Below are 19,968 nucleotides of genomic sequence, written 5' to 3' on the forward strand. Positions count from 1 at the left end.
GCCTGATTTCATTCTGATTTCAGAGCTTGCGAACTCTCATTGTTTCCATGACAACAAGTACTAGTAACAAAGTCCTGCAAAGGCACCACTTCCTCACCTTTTTTTACCAGATCTTGAATGAAATCCTTTTTCCTTACTCGAATCTATCCCTGTCAATTACCATGTTTTTGTTTTTGTTTTTTCATGTTTAAAAGTAGATTGCAATTCCTACAAGCTTCTTTGATACTTTGCTAAAAGCTTTGATTCTTCCTTACCCTGACATGGGTTGTCGTGAGGAACCTGCTGAAATGTGTAAATCTTTTTCAGTTATTTTCAATGATGTCAAGGCTAAAAATTAATGTATTCAGTCTTTCCCTTATGGTGTGCTTAGATTAAAACTTGTATAAGCCTGGTGACATCATGCAAGATATCTAGGTTATTTACCTTTACCTCATACTTACCAAAGATACTGGAAGATTGCTACGTACACTGTAAAAAATCGGTGTTAGATTTAACACCATGGGTGTTAAATCTAACACCGATCAAGCTTCAATAGAGAACCACACCCACAGGTGTAGAAAATGTATTGTGACGGACGGTGTTAAAAAGTGTTCACCTGGCACTTCGTGGTGTTAATTTGACACTGTGGCTGGTGATATTTTTGACACTGCGCTAGAGTTAATTCATTAATGAGACCGAATGGTGTTGATTTGATATTGGTGGTGTTAATTTCAATGGTATAACACCCGTCCAGCTTCAATAGGAGACCACACCAACTGGTGTTACTGTGGTGTAAATGTATTTACACATTTTTTTTTTCAAAAATCAAGTACTTTATCGGAAAATTCTTCATTGTCTCGTTGAAGTTCAGAATTAACAAAAAAATCAGTAACTAAGAAACTATTAAAAAAACAATTTTGTATTTTGAAATGACACCCGGAGGTGTTAATCTAACACCATGAATGAGCACCGGAAATTTAACACCAGCTCGGTGTTTCATATTTAACACCGGACTTTTTGCAGTGTACGTAGCAGCAGTCGTTTACCCCGTCAGTTTCTGTTTTATCATTAAAAAATGCAGCCAATTCCACATATCAACGATTGTGTTACGATTCAATGATGCATTTCCAGCTGTCATATTAAAGAAAAGAAAAGGGGGAGGGGATATTATGTGAGATCATTGGGAGGGACCACACAAAAAAACAAAAAACAAAACAAAACCCAAAAATCTCTTTGGCCGCATCACAGGTGCACTGAATTGAATAGCGTCCTCTTGCGAACTAGTTTAACTGTCCGTGCGTTGCGTACAAATAGGTTGCCATCAACAAAATCGATACACTGGCACTGCGTTCGGCCGGATGAACAGATTATGAGCGTGATAACCCGAAGCCGAAGGGACAGAAATGGACGACATACCTGAATATGCGGGTAAGTTTACTTTCTATACAGGTATACATAATGACACTGGTCGACACTTGTGGTTTCAAGTCCGACTTTGACAGAATATTGCAAATAATAGCATAATCAATGGCTTTGGTGCGTGGTGAGATTGTTGAGAAGTGAAGGTGGCATAATGTGTAGTCCCATGTATTCATTGCTCTGTCAGTGGCTTTTTATTTTTTTTTAAGTTTATAATTATAATTATTATTCTTCCCCCTTTTTTTTTTTTTGGGGGGGGGGGTCGTTCTGAGGAATTGTTCAATTTTATTCACCTGTCTCTAAGTATCTCTTCAAGGTTATACATACTCTGTCCATCAACAGTCCCCAAGTTCAGTAGAATCCTGGGTGGGAGCTGCGATGCGGGGAAAGTCCTACGTACAAATGTAAACATTTGTACTTACAAATACAATGTACATTGTACGCTATGCCATGAGACTTTCTCCTCAAAAACCATTGGCATAACATAATACGAATGCTTAACGGACTTAATTGCTGGGACTTGTCCCCTTTCCTTTGCCTTGTCCATGTGAAGCAAGCTAAGTCGGGTCTGGGGACAAAAATTGGAGGGGAGAATGACTTTGGAGCATAATTGGTAGCAATGCATCCAGCTGTGGTCATCGAATGTGTGCATGCGCGATGTCTGGTTTCAATTAGCAGAGCTCGCCCCAATCCCCCATTGCCCCCATTATATTGCCCGTGCAGCTCGGGGACAGTCGAGATACATGCAGCAGTGCAGTGTGGATGGTCAGTCGTAAAAAAGATACAATCAAGTACTGCTGCACTGGTGACTGTCCCTGAATCATGAATGTAAAAAGTTCTAGATTTATGACTCTACCTTGTCAAATTTGTCTTAAGCTTTGATTGTAAAGCAAGTTATCCAATGTAACTATAACTACCAGAGACCTAGCTGCAGAAATTTGGTGTTGAGACATTAAGTTTTCAATTTCCTATTTTCACTGTAATTAAAGCCTTTAATTTAAAGGCAGCCTTAATTAAAACTGAGAATTTGGAAGTTGAGTCCGATTTTGTACTGCTGAGAAAATCAAGTTTGAAATCAGATCATCAAAATCAGTCAAAAACCATTGAATTAAATCTGTTTTTGGCATAATTTTGTAGTCTAAGCCTAAATGTTCTGTCTATCGTCTGCCAAAATTTAAATAACATAAACTTATACAACTTGTAGACCAACCTTGCCCCATGATACACACCTTAAAATAAACTTGTGCACCATCCTACTTTGCCAACACATACATGTATGCAAAACAACTTTACTTGTGCATCCTATGTGTTACTGATTGACACACCAGATGTAAAAGGTACTCAGCAGTTGTTAGAAACAAGCAGTTGTTGAAGAAAACAAATGTACTGCTTACAATATCTTCAAGGTGTCCACTTGATGCTGAAGTAAATGATTGATTGACATTTCACATTGATTGTATATACATATTGAACATGATGCATATATGTGAAGTGATACTCACTTTGTCTTTTTTTTTAACCTGATTTCATCTGAAATTATATTCCTTGTGATTTCCAGTTCTCAAGAACCCACAGTGTAGGTTACATAATTGCAGTCTGATTGCATAGTGCAATGACAGTGGCCTGCAGTGATAGCAGATCTTGCCATTTTTAACAAAATATGTACAATATCCTGTTTTTCATGCCTGCAGATACATCATATGACATGACACCATGCAACATTTGTGGGAGAACATTTCTGCCAGACTCTCTGGTAAGAGATCACACCAAACGTGTGTGCTGGACATTGTGATAAGTATGAAATTTACATTTAGGTCCGAATTCACGAAGGTTGTACAAATGAAACCATGGTTTAAACCATGGACAAAAACCATGGAGCGCCAAGTGTCGCACGGAATATTTCATTACGAAATTAGTCATTTCGTTGACAAAATGACCGTTTCGTTAACGAAATTATCATTTCGTGGACGAAATGTTCATTTAGTTACAAAATGTTGTCATTTCATAACAACATTATCATTCTATCGACGAAATGACTGATTTCGTAACGAAATATTCCATGCGACACTTGGCGCTCCATGGTTTTTGTCCATGGTTTTTGTCCATGGTTTATACCGTGGTTTCATTTGTACCACCTTCGTGAATTTGGGCCTTAGTGTTTAGTTACCGTGTTGTCTCATTGTAACTTCCAGCAGTAACTGTGTTAAGGATACTCATCAGCTATCATGTACACTGTAACAAATGCTGTGTAAATCTACATTAACTTTGATAAGTTGGGCAGTTGACCTTCACAGATACTGCAGTGAACTCAAATTCCAAGATACTGCATCACAATCAACCAATTTTTTTTTTTTTTTTTTTTTTAGCCTGTGGAACATTGACTCAGGTGATTGATAAGTATACATGTCTCCTGTAATTTCCATTTTTCTTGTTTATGTGATATTGTGTATGTTAATACTGTGTACATGTTTACATATGTGTAACTGCAATCATTCTCTTACAGGTGCTGTTAAAGAGAAATGTGGTATTGGTTATTGATGCTCAAACTTCTTTATTTACCTGACATGAGGTGATAGTAATGACATATTCATGTAGCTCTCTTTCATTTTTATGAAGAATAGAATTACTTTTGATTAGGACTATGTTGCACTCACTTTACATGAGCTATTCGGATTTCAGTGAAAGCTCACACTACAGTGTACACGTACATACACTATATTTTGATACCACTTTCACCTCACCTGTAGGCTGACAGGTGTCAAGACTCTGAAGAGTACTGTGTATATCCACGTCTAGCCCAAATCATCATTTATAGTGATTCGTGAAACAGTCATTTCTTAACCATTAGAATAGTGCAAAGAAGCTTGTAGTGGATATGGAATGGCACTCTTTCTTTCTAACCTCTTAGGCTCGTCATGAGAGGATCTGTGAGAAGAGTCAGAACAAGAAGCGCAAAGTGTTTAACTCTGCCAAGCAACGAGCAGAAGGCACCGACATCAGTTCTGTTCCTCGTACTGAAGTGAAGCTGCCACCATCAGTATGTACCAACGGTTCATTCCAGAATTTTCAGTATAAGCTCTGTGCAATTGCACAGTGACGACTACAGTGCACTCTGTGTTACTATAGTACAAACAATGTCACATTTCAAATTATATAATTTTATGACAGAGGATCGTGAAATGTTTTCCTCTTTAGCTATATTCTACAAACAAAAAGAAGGAATCAGTCAAGGCAAATTAAATTTTGATTTTTGCAAATATGATCATCCCTTAGCTTGTCTGGATGGATATTTATGGCTAAAAAATACTGGAAGCTTGTAAACTTGACACTATTCTTATCAAACTAGATGTTACTGTAAATACTGGGAGAGCATCTGCCGCCTTTCCATCATGGATAATGTGAGACAGAGAGTGATTCTATGATATGTCTAGCCAAATTTAAGCCATAATTGCTAATGAGTAACTTCTTTTTTAATGGCTTGCAGAAAGAAGCTAGTTGTGGTTGAGCTCTCTTTCCCTCCCTTCCCCAAAAGGAGTATGAATAGAAATTGGTGTTATTGTAGAGAATATGACAGATGTCAAATCTTTAAGTCATATTCTAGTCATAAGACTTAATGTTACAAATGTATTTTGTAGAATACTTCATTTCATCACATGAATACATTTTGAAGGCATTTAGGAGTCTTCTTCAGGTAGAAATGATAAAGTCTGATGTGAATGATACCTTCCAGATTGAGTTGTGATGTTACATGAGTATATACACTGCCATGTTTAATATTTGGTGTCATAGAAAAAGAACAACTGGCGGAGGAAGCATGAAGATTTCATTGAGGCTATGCGATCAGCAAAGGGTGTATCCCACGCCATCAAGACAGGAGCGCCTTTACCCCCACCCCCATCACAAAAGAGAGTTAACCCAGGTGAAGACCTCTGCATCTATGTGATGGAAATTTTCAGTCATGCAGCTGCCTCAACATGGTTCCATTATGTTTGCTCCTGTGACAGTTGCTCCCATGAAATATCTGTATGCTACAGTGTAAGCCAAACATAAATTGTACCCACAAACATAACCCTAACCCTAATCCTCACATCAATTTAAACCTAAAACCCTAACCACAACACTAAGACCTTGGAGAGAATAACACTGGAGCAATTGTCGCAGGAGCAAATGTTGTATCACCCCTCAACAAAAGTTAACTTTCTCATTTTCAGTGGAAAATTGAGCAAAGAAAATTATAATCTAACGGGATCCTGATGGAATCCCATTTTCTTTGTTCAATTTTCCACTAATAAATAATATTCATTTCTGGTCAGTTTTTCTGTTTGCGTTTCTCATTTTCAATCACCGCCAGGTTTACTTATTTCTTTTTTGTGTACTGTCAATGAAATACTTTGGGATGAACAATATTCAGTATGATTTGTCTCTTGTGATTAGCTTTGTTAGCAAGTGTTAATGACCTGCTATGCCACATTATGTTGCTGATGCCATTAAAGTCAGAAAATCAAATGTAAGTCAGGTATTAGCCAATGAGAATTAAGTAATGAGAGACTTACATTTAGATTTTCTGACTTATGTTTTATGTCAACTTTTATGCATCAGGGCCCAGTTCTGTTTGTGAAAGACATTGTCGATTGAGACTTATTTGGTAGGCAACTCCTACCATGTACCAGTGGATTTATGCAAGTGCTCAAAAAAAAAAAAAAAAAAAAATTACTCTTTGATATTAGATCTTTGATTTTTGTCGAGCCCACCCGAGGTGAGGGGAGACCAAGGGATCGCCTGCAGCGTCTGTCACAAGCAGGGGTCAACAAACTTTAAGGGCCCAACATTAATTTTTTATGGCACGTTTCTTTTTTGCCATATATTTTTACCCTTTTATATCTCTTTTTATCTGTTATATCTCCTTTTTTTTATCTGTTATATCCCATTCGCGTACAATTTCTTGTACGCGAATGGGCGAGACACATTATGGCACTTGCCTTGTTAAGAAACAAGGAAAGTGATGTAATGACAATCCATCCAAGAGTATGATTCTTTTTTCTTCAATGATACCGATATGTGAGTAGCAGCGATTGATATTTTCTTTCTGTTTTATAAACACCTGTATATTAATGTTTTCACTTGTTTTAATAATACCCAGATTATGTGCAATGTCCATCATGCGAAAGGCACTTCAGTGAAACTGCAGCTGAAAGGCATATATCCTTCTGCAAAGAGAAAAACAAGCGGATGGACAAGCGTACTCCAAGTGCAGCAGACAAAAATAAGCTCAATGCAAGAACACAGGTAATCCTTTGGCCAGTGAGCTTTTTAGTCATCCAAAGTCTCCTTAGAACCCCCTGCAGAAGTAACAGAGTTTGTAGATGTTCATAATTGCAAAGAATCTTGTTGAATGTGTGACCTGTAGAACAGACTTTGGATTACAAGTGTGAAGTGATATTGCTTGTACATGTATGTCACACAGACATCGGAGGTAATTCCAGATTGTCTGATAGATAAAGTTCTGTTTGAAGGAGATGAAATATTTTGTTGTTTTGTCAAAAGATGGGTGTAAACAGTCCTTGCTTGCTTTTGATCACATCCATTGTGGTCATCCCTGTGCTTATATGTACAAATATTTGGTTTACTTTACTATAGCCAGCAGAATAAAGGAGACATATTGAAATGTTCGCTCTGAAGATCATTCATATCTTGCGAAGAGGGAAATAAACTTTAGGTGTGGATGTCCCCAAATTTCCCAATATTTGGCCATGCATCATAACACGTCTATTGGGAGCATATTGTTGGCCATTATATCGACCATTCACAATCACATTGGTGCAGTTGACTGCTGGGCATGCACTGTGCCAAGACATGAATCTACTGAATGGCATAGGGTTAGCTATGTCTCTCACTATGTCATTTGCTTTATACTGCATCAAGTATGGTTTGTATACAAATACAAACCTTCAATTCTTGAGGAATACAAAGGTAATAATTTGTACACTACAGGTTTCTGAAATATCCCTCGCCCCTTAAAAAAAGAAAAAAAAAAGAAAAAGAGAAAGAAATATTAGTGAAGAACTTTATAGTGTAGCATTTGGATGAGTATCAATGAAAAGTTTGTTATTTATGCTGTCAGAGTCATTTTGTAGAGTGAAACTATTGTGTGTATTCAACAAGTTTCAGTCTTAAATAGACAACATCAAAATAAATGAAGCATGCTGGTTGGTTTTGCAAAACTTGCAGTATCAGAGACACTTGATGATTGTTTGTGATATTTCATGTTTCTCCAGTACAAGCCTCCATTGCCAGGGAGCAAAAAGAAGCAGGCATCTCCAGCCAGCAGGACACCACAGAGTAGAGCCAGGTCACAGAGAGGCACTGGTGATGACATGTCAGACTTGGAGTCCCGTATGAATGGAGGCATGAAAATAGGGAACAGGACCACTGCCAGAAACAAATCCTGTGAGAATTTTAACTCGTAGCTCTCATAGTTTTCTCATAGCTCTGCCCAATTCAAGTGAATATATTCCAAAGTTTTTATCTCAATATTTGGGAACATCTTCCAATCTTCTTCTCCAGGGACAAGTAATGAGATAAGAAAAAAGGACTTGTTTTGATAGAAATTTGCCATTTTGTGTGTGTGTGTGTGTGTGTGTGTTTTTTTTTTTGGATAGTTGAAGGAGTTCCCATATGATATTAATCCATGCTTTTGACCTTGTCAATTGTGAAGATTGCCTTTGGGAATGTTTTGTTTCAATCACACTACACTGTAGCAAGTTTTAATGTGATGATATACACTGTCACACCACTGGAACACTAAGAAAGAAAAGTTTCCTGTTATCATATCTCAACCTGATGCAGTTGCTCAACTTAAAACATGTGGGATTTAGCAATACCATTTTTTTTCCAGGAAAAATAGAATGTATATCGTTTGGATTGTTGACACCACAGATTACAGGCTTTATTGTTTCAAAGGAAGGTCCACCCCTGTGTAAACAAGTGGCATATCTTAAGTTATAATGCTGTGTAGAAATCAGATTAATCTTATTTGTAGAACAGAACGTGCCATATATCCTAGAGGTTTATTGCTACTTTTTTCCTTGTCAGACACTGGCTCCAAAGCAAGAAGTGCAAGCCTGGAGAGACCATCTCCAAAGGCTACATCCAACTCAATGTCTCGGAGCTCCAGTGGAGACTCTGTGAGAGGGAGAAGGTGAGAAGTCCCAGGATGGTCACTAATCATCTTTCTACTTCTATCATACAGCTGAGATATAGACCATAACTTTAAGTTTGATGATATAGAATCATATAGAGAAGTCATTTGAAGTGATAGAAGATTTGGTAAAGACTGCATGTCTGGAAGCAGCATATATGCATTAATTTTGTGATTCTGTCAGATAGAAGAATGTGCATGTGCTTTGAAGATTGATGACAGTATTTTGTGAGGAGTTTTAAAGATTTGTTTGCAAGAAGCAAAAAAAAAAAAAAAAAAAAAGAAGAAAAGAATGGACTGTTTCAAATTCCAGGTGACAAAACAGACTAATGTTTAGTGGGGCAGTCAGTCATGTTTCATGCATTTATAGGTGAAATGCAAAAATCCAGTTTCCAAAGGTGATAGAGATCACTCCAATTTTTGATAGAGACACAAATCATTGAAGTGACTGAAGATGAATGTTTATCAGTCACATTTCGTTGTTGTTGTAATATTTCTTCCCTACAAATGCTGAGTAAATTTGAAAGAAAAGTTCTTTTATTCTCTTCTGCTATTGTGCCATGTCAGACAAGAACCATCATACAATGGCAGGAATTACCATTCAGGTGACAACAGATATACAGAGCCTTATGATGACTATGATGACTATGGCTACAACGAGGATTATCCCGATTCGAGACGGGGTTCAGCAGGGAGGAAGCTTCAACCAATATCTAAGAACCACACCCTTCCTCACAATCGACTGAAGGCTCTCTCAGATGACAGGTACATGTAGCTAGGCAGTGACCATTTCAAATTGTACATCACAAAACCCAATAAACATTACATTGGTTGATTTCTAGTACACTTTGAAATGTGCTGTTTGGGATGATTGAGGTTTTGGGCATTTCCTGACGATGTTACCCTCTTTCTATTGACATAAAAAAAAAAAAATGTGGACATATAAAATATAAATATGATTACAGATTCAAATAGATTTTGCCTAGCTTTATTTTTCTTTCTGCATAAGGTTTGTGGACATGTACAGAAGCTGAAAAAAGAGCATGCAGTTGCACTGATACATGTACTTTGATGAACTCATGAATAGAATGCAGTAGTTGATGAGTGTTAAAGTTAATCTAATAATCTCTCTACATTGGCTTCCACAGAGTTTTAATTCCCCTTTTTGTTTTACACGCAAGCAGTAGCTTTGATAACAGTGACTACAATATATTTGAAGAGACCCTTTGATTCAAATCCCCTTTACTTGACAGTAGCATTTATACATATGTGACCCGCTACAACAAAAAGGTCCTAAAGTCGCGCACGGTCGAAGCCGTGAAAATCGAGTTTGAAGTCAGAGCATTAAAATTGGTCAAAACTTACGATTTTCTGATTTTGATATATTATTGGAGTCTAACATGTCTTCTATCATCTGTCGAAATTTTGAAGCAAAATGATGAAAGGAAAGACCAAAAAATAGCGTTTTTCTGAGCCATGTTTTCTGGCGTTTCAACGAAGCAGAAACTGGTTCGAAAATTTGGATTGAGCGCCACAGATAGGTTCCGCCCCTAACAACGACCAGAGTGATCTCATTGGTCAGTTTGCTGCTTGCTGCTAACCGAAGCGTGAAGCTCGCACACTGCCCAGTCGACTGGTGCGTGCGGGCGGGGTAAGCTATGCTCAGCCGCTTCTCACATCCTGGTCACTGATTGGTTGGTGAGGAGACCGCCGACGCTGATGTGCTTGAATGAACTCTTCGGGGGTTGCTAGGGCTTACCTTCTATTGTCCAGAGGTGAAAACTGACTTGCGTGTGTTGATCGCGATTGCGTCGAAAGGAAGACTTTTAGGGCGCTTTTCTCGAAACAGTGATTTTCCAGACGTCTCGACATGCTCTCTTTTAAACATCGATATCTCCGCAGCCGATTATTTTTATAAAATGAGTTATATATCAATTTAAAGCAGAAAGATTAGGGGATTATACCATGCAATTTTCAAATAATCGACCTCTCCCGACTTTAGGATCATTTTGTTGTAGCGGGTCACATATTTGATTTTCTGTCACATCGTGTGGCAAGTAAGGACAATCCTGTTTTGATGAGTTATATGCCATTGTGAAGTGTAGAATCCCATTGTTCAAATTTGACTTATTGAAATCTCATGTGACAAATTTTTGTTGGATTTGTGATGCAAAGTCACATTGAGCTATTTGTATTAAAGTTTCTCTCAACTACTGCATGTAATGTATATTCAAACACAGTTAGTATACCATGTACATGTTCAGTGCATTCATGATTAGTGTTTCCAATTACATTGCTATGCAGAACTTCGTAGAAGACTGGCAAATTTAATGACTTTATTAGTATGAAAGTCAATTTTCTTTACATTACCTTACCCCCACCAAGGAACATTTGCCAACAATGCTTTGTTCATTTCTCCTGTACCAACCTATGGAATAATCTTTGTTTTTAACAGTGAGTTTGCACTATCCAGCAGTCGAACACCAACACCTCCCTCATCTAGACCATCCTCAAATAGCAGCAGCCGGAGAACAAGTGCTGATGTCATCAATGGCCGCAAGCTGCCAAAGTTTTGCCACGAGTGTGGCACCAAGTATCCAGTGAGCAATGCCAAATTCTGCTGTGAGTGTGGGACCAGACGGGCCTACCTGGACTGAAACCAGATTTGAGTACTATGTCTCTTTCTCTCTATCAACAGTACGAGCACAGCGAGTCTGTGCCTTGCAATAAATGATGCATTTTGCTGTATCAGTGTGATTGTAACTCTTCTGTCTTAAACACAATATACTATCAAAACAAACTCATACACATACAACACAGAATGATATGCTGACACAAGCTTACACATTCATGCTTTTGTTCTCTTTATACAAATGCATAAATACTGTACTCATGAATTTTGATAGACAGGCTGGCATTGTTGATACCGATTGTTGTTGATAAAAATTTCTCTGTGCAGAATCAAAACATGCAGAAAATTAGGAACATAATTTGCTTTTGATAAGGCAGTAATTTGTATTTAAACTGGCTGTGTGTTGAATTATTGGCACCATTTTATTCACAATTTCAAATTATTGTTTTGATTACTGAAATTATTGTTTTAATTACTGATTGGCAAATTGGTCATCCAAGAACTACACTAAAGGCTATTGTGAACAATATTAATATTGTCTTTATAAGGAGAACAGTTTTTATAAGTACTTGTCAAATGACACAAGTCATTTGTATTTGAATTTTTTTATTTTTTATTTTTTATTTTTTACTCTGTAACAGATTTTTTCCCCTATCACTTCCTGAATGCCATACATTTAGGAAAAGCATAAAAGAAAAGAAAAGAAAAGAACAGAAAAGAAAATGACAACAATCATGCAATCTCCATTGTGAGGTAAGAAACTTACGCTTTTAATAACAAAGACATCATCTATGAATCTGAGTTTGTAGTCAGATGTAGTGCAATATTACTATGTAGAAAGCCGTGATAGAAAAGTACATGCATGTGTGCAAGAGGTGTAGACAATGGTGTGATATCAGTAATCAATACAATATTCTGGGATTCTGGTTGAAAGTATGCTATTGACAAAGTGTCTTTATTCTTACACTTCACATCCAGCAATATCATGGAGTAATTTCATCTTCTTTCCAGCCAGTGACATGAATGAATAACTGAATAGATATAAACTGAATATACATTTTAGTTTAACTGACACCTGTTATTCAATGCACATGATTTCAGTACACTTCTTTTTACATAATTTGCATATCAACTTTCAACGATCACATTCTGGTCACGGTGTTTGCACTCTGTCTGATGCTTGGTCCTATTGACAGTTTCACTCACAATGTATCATCCTTCACAACAACTAAAGTAACATATCTTATTACTGATTGCATTTTTCCTCTCACTTCTATTCTGCCAGACTAGCAATGAAAATACCTGTCATAAAGGTACAATCCTGGCTGCATAAAGCTTCTTGTAAATTTATTCAGTATGTCAAGTTGCATCAGTAGCTCTCTACTGGTGACATGAAAAAAAAAAAAAAATCGTAAAACACATGCTTTGCGATAACCATTAGGTATTTGCATAGAATCTTAAGAATCAGAAAGAATATTAGTTTGATGTGATGGGAAATGAATGTGCTAAATACAATAATTCCTAGAAAACTATGGTAGACCCTGGTTTGTTGAAAACTTGTATTACGTTGTATTGTAATTCACAGAAGCGCTAGGACCGCAAGTTAGAATGTTCATTGATTGTTACTTGGCTTTGCCATGTGCATAGTAACTGCAATTGTTACAGCAATGATACACAATTTATTTGTCACAATGTTTCATATATACCATGCTGTTCTCAAACCTCTGCGTAAATGCCCAAAATAGGGCTAAGAAACGTATGCCAATAAGCCTTAGGATAATCTCAATAAAAATTGGCTTTCTCAATCGGGTATGGGAACTGAGAGCACCAAGTATTATCACTGTGAGGAATTACAACAGCTTGAATGCGATGGGTTAAATGATCTATGGGTCATTGAGACAATATGCATGAAACTTGTCTTAAGAACAAAAACAAGTACTTTACATACATACATTACATACCTAAGTATGTGATCTGTGCATGCATTGTTTTGTCAAGGCAGACTCCATATTGTCATATTATCTGTATATTTATTAGTGAAATACTGTATATTTCATTGTGGCACTTTTTAAAAATACCAACTAAATCAGCAGCAGTGTATGTTGATTTACTGGTCGTGAACATTGTGTAAAGAGCATCTCACTCTGTTATATATGTAAGAGGTCACATATACGTACATGTATGTCATTAGGCATGTATGCAGAGATTGTGATTATGCACCTCCATAAGGCACAGAACCATGACATCGTGAGCATCAAATCAGTAAAGGGGCTACCAGTGATTAACTTGGAACAGGTGCTTGAGTATATCAGCTCTCTTCTGCCATTGCTGGACATACCAGAATTTTTCATTATGACTTGTTACAAGCATGTTTAATTGTCCCCTTGTATAATGCATCATTAAAATGGAACTATTGTTGCAACTTCACTATACAAAGTGTCCAGGTATATTGCACTCTTGCAATGAGATCCCCTGCATGCAAACTATTCTCTTACAATTTTTAGCATCATTTGCTCAAGCAAAATTGGGCAAATAGCTGGGAACTGTGCTTGACAATATGCATCTTTGTTCAGCAGTTACTTTGTATCAGATTATACATTGATTTCCAAAATAATAATAATAATAATAATAATAATAATAATAATAATAATAATAATAATAATAATAATAATAATAATAATAATAATAATAATAATAATAATAATAATAATTAATAATAATAATAATAATAATCTTTAGGGATAGGCGGTGTCTCATCAATGCTCAAACACTTTCTGTTGTTAAACTGAATGTAAACTCTTCGCTGTTTGTTATGATCAGTAGCATTATTTCTATCATTAATGATTCTATCATTATTTTAGTGATTATGGCTTCATCTTGTCTGACGAAATACCAGTTCATTAGATTGGAAATGAAGTGAAAGAGCAAGATATAGACCAATTCGTGTTTTTGGTACTGTTTTTATGGTTATTTGTAACTGGGGGCTTCAAGTACATATGCCTAACAAAAGGTAATTTATGCACTGACATACATGTAGCGATGCACTTGGCTCTTCGCATAACCCATTGAAAGTGTTTTTAGTCTTCTTTGGAACAACCCTGTAATGGCCGCCATAAGTTACAGTCACGATTCATCTATATATCCTGAATGACAATTTTTTTGAATTTGAACACCTTGATACATAAAGTTCCAGTACATGTCATTACACTGAGTACAATAGTAATACATTCGCTCCATTTATTTCCTCTCTTCAAATATAATTGGGACAATTCACTAGTACTGGGTATTCATAATGAATATGTGTGTGCTTATAAACACCTTGAAATGCATGCATAATGAGCATTTTCAGTGATGCATTAGTCACTTAATCAATATAGTTGTTAGCAATGTTTTTGAAAATAACTCTGAAAATGTATTTGTGAGCATGAAGTTTTCGTCTTTGAGTTCACTGTTTGAGAATTCCTTCATGAAACTGTCCATTGCAATTCAAACTGCTCATAATCTGTTCCATTTTGAAAGATACTGATGCATTATACAGAATGTATCTCTTGTATCTGGTGTACCTTTATTTGCAAAATATGAGTATGTTTACATAGTTGAATCTGATAAAATGTGTACATATATATTAATTGTAAATAATGGAATTACATGATATTAAAGCTATGCTGCTAATTGAGATGACACATGTCTTTGTGCAAATTCTTCATCAATTTTGTCCTGGCACTAAAAACAAACAACCATACAGTAATCCTTACATAAGTTGACAGCTCATTAATCGGCACATGTAAAAATTCCTGATTTTTCTTTGTGAAATCGACATTGAAATTTTGACACATCGCCTAAAGTAGACATGGTTTCTTGGTCCCAACATGGAATACCCTGTTTTTGCTGCCTCATATCAGTTTGGATGAAATACTGAATGCTGATGAGAGAGTTTGCCAAGTGAAGCTTTTAACTCTTTACATTTGTATGTGCCACATTCGCACACCTGACTCAGTCCATGGCGTGCCAGGTTTACCTGCCCAAACCAATTGATAATTTGCAAAATGCCACAGTACAGTGAAAGCTTCACTTGTGATTCCACTTCCCACAGATACTTGCATTGTGTGATGATTGAATGGTGGTGTTCCACTGAGGTTGTTGCGAGAAAATTTAAATTGTGTCGCGGTTATGCACGTGTGTCCAAAAGTCATGCCTCTCAGACCTGGCCAATAATGAAGCTACTAGCCATTTGCAAGAAAAATGTAATCACAGCCATATCATAAGATTTACATAACAGCAAAGCTTAGAATTTTCTCTACAACTGTGCTCACCTCATGAGCATAAACGTTTCTATGAAAAGTCACAAGGCTTTGAAAGACAGAATGTTTTCCTACAGTGATTCCAGATGACAAATATCAAGCTGAGAGGATTTTGTATGCAACAGAAAAGAAACTGGCAAGAAATTCAAAACATGCAAAGGCCGAGGAGAAGCAATAAAGGAAGTAACTTTGCCCAGAAGCTATCTGAGAATGAAATGAAGCTACTGCAAAACATGATATATTCATGGCATGAAATTTTCACAAATTGGAGCCGACGACCTTTTTCGTGGCATAAAATTTTCGCGAATTGCCACTGATGTTCAATGCATATAGTGTAGACAAGAACTTTTGCGTGCATTTTAATTTCGCGAATCTTGGCGCTGGCGAAATTTGGGAAATTAAAATGCATGCGAACATTCCTCATTTTACAGTATACACAGGTCCTATATATTACATATCTTGTCATGCCATCGTTAGACCAGAGAAGAAATGTGCACCAATCAGAATTTTATTCAAATCCTAAGCAACCTGTTAAGGACAGTCATTGAATGACTAACGGATGAAGGGACCACACCTGCTCAACAACCTGTTTGGGGTTCTGACATCTAAACAAAAATGTACCACAGAGAAATGATACCCAGGTGGATCAACAGGTTCATAGTTTCCTGTAGAGAAAAAAGCAAGATCAGAAACCACATGTGTCTGTAAGGGGGTGGTAGCCTTTGGGATTCTCATACAAAGTAAAACTATAGGATGATGCAGCCCACATTAACAAATTAACAATGGGAAGTACATGTATCCTGAATCAAGTTTCTTGCATATTTGACCCAACTGGACTTGCAGCTGCCTTCATCATACAAGCCAATATTGGACTGCAAAAACTTTGGGAAGAAAGTGTAGACTGGGAAGCTGAAATATCAGATGAAAGCCATGGGTCTGATTTCCTTCACAAACCAAAATCAGTGGCCAGAAGTAGCCAAAGTAAATGAAACTTTCTGATGTGGAAAAGGAAAGATGGTAAGAGCAGTTAGCCTTAACTGTGACAGACTCGGGAGATGTCATTGACTGTCAAAGGTTTTCCAGATGCAGAAAATTAGTACAGTAAGAGTGACATCTTCTATGCCAAAGTTTGTGAGGAAGTGGATTTCATAACGTCTGTTGAGAATGAGAAGGGCGTTAAGTGGTCTTGAACACTATGGGTTTTGTGGCAACTTTATGCCCTTATCATTCTCAACCGACGATAAGTGTAAAGGAGAAAATCATGAAAGTGACACAGACAATACAAATTGCACTTTGACACCAGATCGCTTTGTGTGGATTACAGCCAGCTCAACGATCGGACTGTGTTGATATGAGATACATATGTAGAGTCTGAAACAAGACTAGAGACTGCCAAAATGGCTAACTGTTAAATAAAGCCATCAAAGTGAGCTGCAAGATTATTTCCTCAGCATACCTTCACGAGTCCAGCATGAACATTAATATACTATAACACGGACCTGTTGCACAGATATTTTCACATGAAGATGGATGCTGGCTCCATGGAGAAGATAGCATTCAGGGTACCCTCAGGACTGTTTGAGTTTACATGGATGCCTCAGAGTTTGATCAACAGCCCAAGTATATTCCAGTGAATCAAGGAGTTTATCCTGGGGGATCTCAATCTCTCTCAGATCATCCTCTACTTTGACAATATTTTGGTGTTTTAATCCACCTTCGAGGAGGACCTTGAAAGGCTTGACCGCAGCCTTCAAAGCCTGGGAGAGCATGGCTTGAAGGTTAAGGAAAAGAAGTGCCAGTTCTTCAAGGACAGGGTTCCCTATCTCGGACATGTTTCTGCAGAGGGTGTGGCAGTGGATGAGGAGAAAGTGGAGATAATCAAAGTGTGGCCAACACCACAGACATTGAGGGAGGTGTCCTCTTTTCTTGGCCTTGCATCATATTACCGACGCTTCATGCCGCAGTTCTCACATATTGCAGCACTGCTGCATAAGGTCACTGGAGGTAAAACGAGTGCAGCTGGGAAGAAATTTCAGTGGGGTCCAGAGCAACTAGAGGCTTTTGCTGCATTGAAAACTACTCTCGCTCAGATGCTTGTTCTGGCCTACCCTCAGTTTGATCGCCCCTTTGTTATAGAGGTGGATGCCTCCTGTGGTGATCTAGCGGCATGCCTTTTCCAAGCTGATGATGATAGGAAGTGCACCATATTTCATATCTGATCAGCAGTTCAGATAACTCAAAATAGGAGAGTCCTGTACTTGGAAGTCAAAGATACCATCTCCAGGAAAGAGGGCCATCTGTTGGTCCCATTGCAGTTGCAGAAGATAATGCTCGAGGAGGCACATGACGAATGGGGTCATCAAGGTGTAGGAAGGACAACCAGCATTATTCAAAAATGATGTTTCTGGCCAGGTATGCACCATCAGGTAAAGGAGCATGTGATGGGGTGTTTTGCACTGTGTGACATCAAAAACACATATGCCAACTGTTTGGCCCCCTTTGAGACACCTCCTCACATTTCCGCCGTTGGAGGTCCTTGCAATCGATTTCCTGAAATCGATCCCAGAAAGGGGGGCTATGAGAGTCTCCTCATCCTTACTGATGTGTACAGTAAGTTCTCAATTGCAGTGCCATGCAGGGACCAGACAGCGTAGGTGGTGGCTGCTGCCTTTCAAGAGCATTGGTTTGCTAGCTACAGACTCCCACCCAGGATCCACTAGGATCAAGGGAGGAATTCTGAGAGTGCGTTGGTCAAAGAGATCTGTCGGCTGCATGGAGCCAAGAAATCCAGAACGACATCCCACATCCCATCATCTTTCCAGGAATGGTCAGGTGGAATGCTTCAATCAGAAGCTCCCTATGCTCCCTATTAAGATCTCTAGACCCAAGGGAGAGAAGGCGGTGGTCCAAAATGGTAACACATTTTGCCTTCATGTACAACAAAACACCTCCTCAAGTAACATCGAGTCACTCCGTAGCTGCTGATATTTGGAAGGGAGCCAGTCCTTCCCATGGACCGACTGATCTCGAACACTGACAGAGATTGGAGTAAGTAAGAAATGTGATTGATAGTACAAAAGTAATGTTTCAAGCCGAGTTGCTAAGGAGGGCACACGCAGTAGTGTTGAACCAACTAAGGAAGGTAGTTCTACCATTTGCCGTTTGTAGTCATGGGCAAGAACGAGGAGGAGGATGTGTATGAAATACGGCCTGCGCGCGGGGCAGACGCCAACTGGGTGAGCCGGTGATTATTGACAGTAGATCCCTGTGAAAACACCGAAGCATGACAAAGAATGCGATGAGGCCCAGGACCAGGTGGAGTCTGGGGGTAAACTAAGTGACTCCGAGGTCAACAAACTTTGCATTTTCCAGCATCTGCCAGATATGGGTGATGCACCACCTGCAACGACAAAGTACTAAAGAGGTCTGCAAGGAGCATCACAGGGGTGCATTCAAATCCAGCTAGATTGTCATGATCAGTGATAACAGACCTCCCAAGTTAACTAATACGCAGGTGTTCATGCTTAAGAATCACTTATCAGGAGTTGTTTCCGTGGTGTAAACCACAATGTCAGGAAATGGAAAACTGACAAGATGAAAGATTTTTGTAAGTTATTATGGCTGATTAAGATTTCCCGAATTTAACATTTTCCTAAGGTGCATGTACAAAATTCAAAAGGGATTTTTGTAGTGTTGATTCATAGACATTTGTCTTTTTGTCTACAAAAACCAGAGAAAAGCTTTAATCAGGGATTATTTCATAGAAAAAATGCTTGACTTGTGATGACATCACATGGTCATTTGCGGGCAAGCAAATAACTCTTCTGGAGAAAATTACAGAACAAAAATATCTGGTATAATATTTTCAGATTAAGTAGTTTCTTGTATTGTGATTTAGGAGAAGTAGAATTATTTTAATTTCACCTTGAGGAAGAGTAAGTGACTTTAGAGTAGGAATAATATTGAGAAAAATAAGAGTGACTGGGTTGAAAAGCAAGACTTGCAGCTGAACAAAGTGAAACAGAGAATCTTGCAAAATGACTGGGTAGATATCTGGAAAGATATGGGCATCACACCATTCTATTCCATAAGACAGAAGAAGTATATCATTGAGGACATTTGAAACAAACTGAAATGCATTGTGATGACACCAAGCACTTTGCAATGAAAAGTCATCCATACTGCCCACAAAATGGGACACCTCGGCATTATTACGACATAACAGGTCCTGAGAGAGAAATAATGGTTCCCTGAAAAGAACAAGCTGACAGAGATACTGGTTGACCAATGCTACAAGTGTCAAGCCACAATGAAACAGCACACAGAGCAGGCAATCAAAATGACACCAACACCACATAAACCCTGGGATGCTGTCTCCATAGACTTAAGCGGACCATACCCAGATGGGCACTACAACCTTGTTGTCATAGATACAATAA

General features: G+C 38.0%; 1 protein-coding gene across 1 annotated transcript; it reads left to right on the top strand.

Annotated features, from left to right (window-relative positions):
* Window positions 1-1,323: 1,323 nt before the first annotated feature.
* LOC140239949 (zinc finger C2HC domain-containing protein 1A-like) lies at window positions 1,324-11,757 on the top strand. Its single transcript, XM_072319765.1, has 9 exons — window positions 1,324-1,407; window positions 3,090-3,151; window positions 4,307-4,435; window positions 5,188-5,317; window positions 6,539-6,684; window positions 7,674-7,845; window positions 8,491-8,596; window positions 9,164-9,361; window positions 11,052-11,757. Exons 1-9 carry the CDS (start codon window positions 1,383-1,385, stop codon window positions 11,251-11,253), a joined length of 1,170 nt encoding a protein of 389 aa, XP_072175866.1. The 5' UTR covers window positions 1,324-1,382; the 3' UTR covers window positions 11,254-11,757.
* The last annotated feature ends 8,211 nt before the right edge of the window (window positions 11,758-19,968 follow it).

The sequence above is a fragment of the Diadema setosum genome, chromosome 16 (assembly GCF_964275005.1).
Source record: "Diadema setosum chromosome 16, eeDiaSeto1, whole genome shotgun sequence".
Taxonomy (NCBI): Eukaryota; Metazoa; Echinodermata; class Echinoidea; order Diadematoida; family Diadematidae; genus Diadema; species Diadema setosum.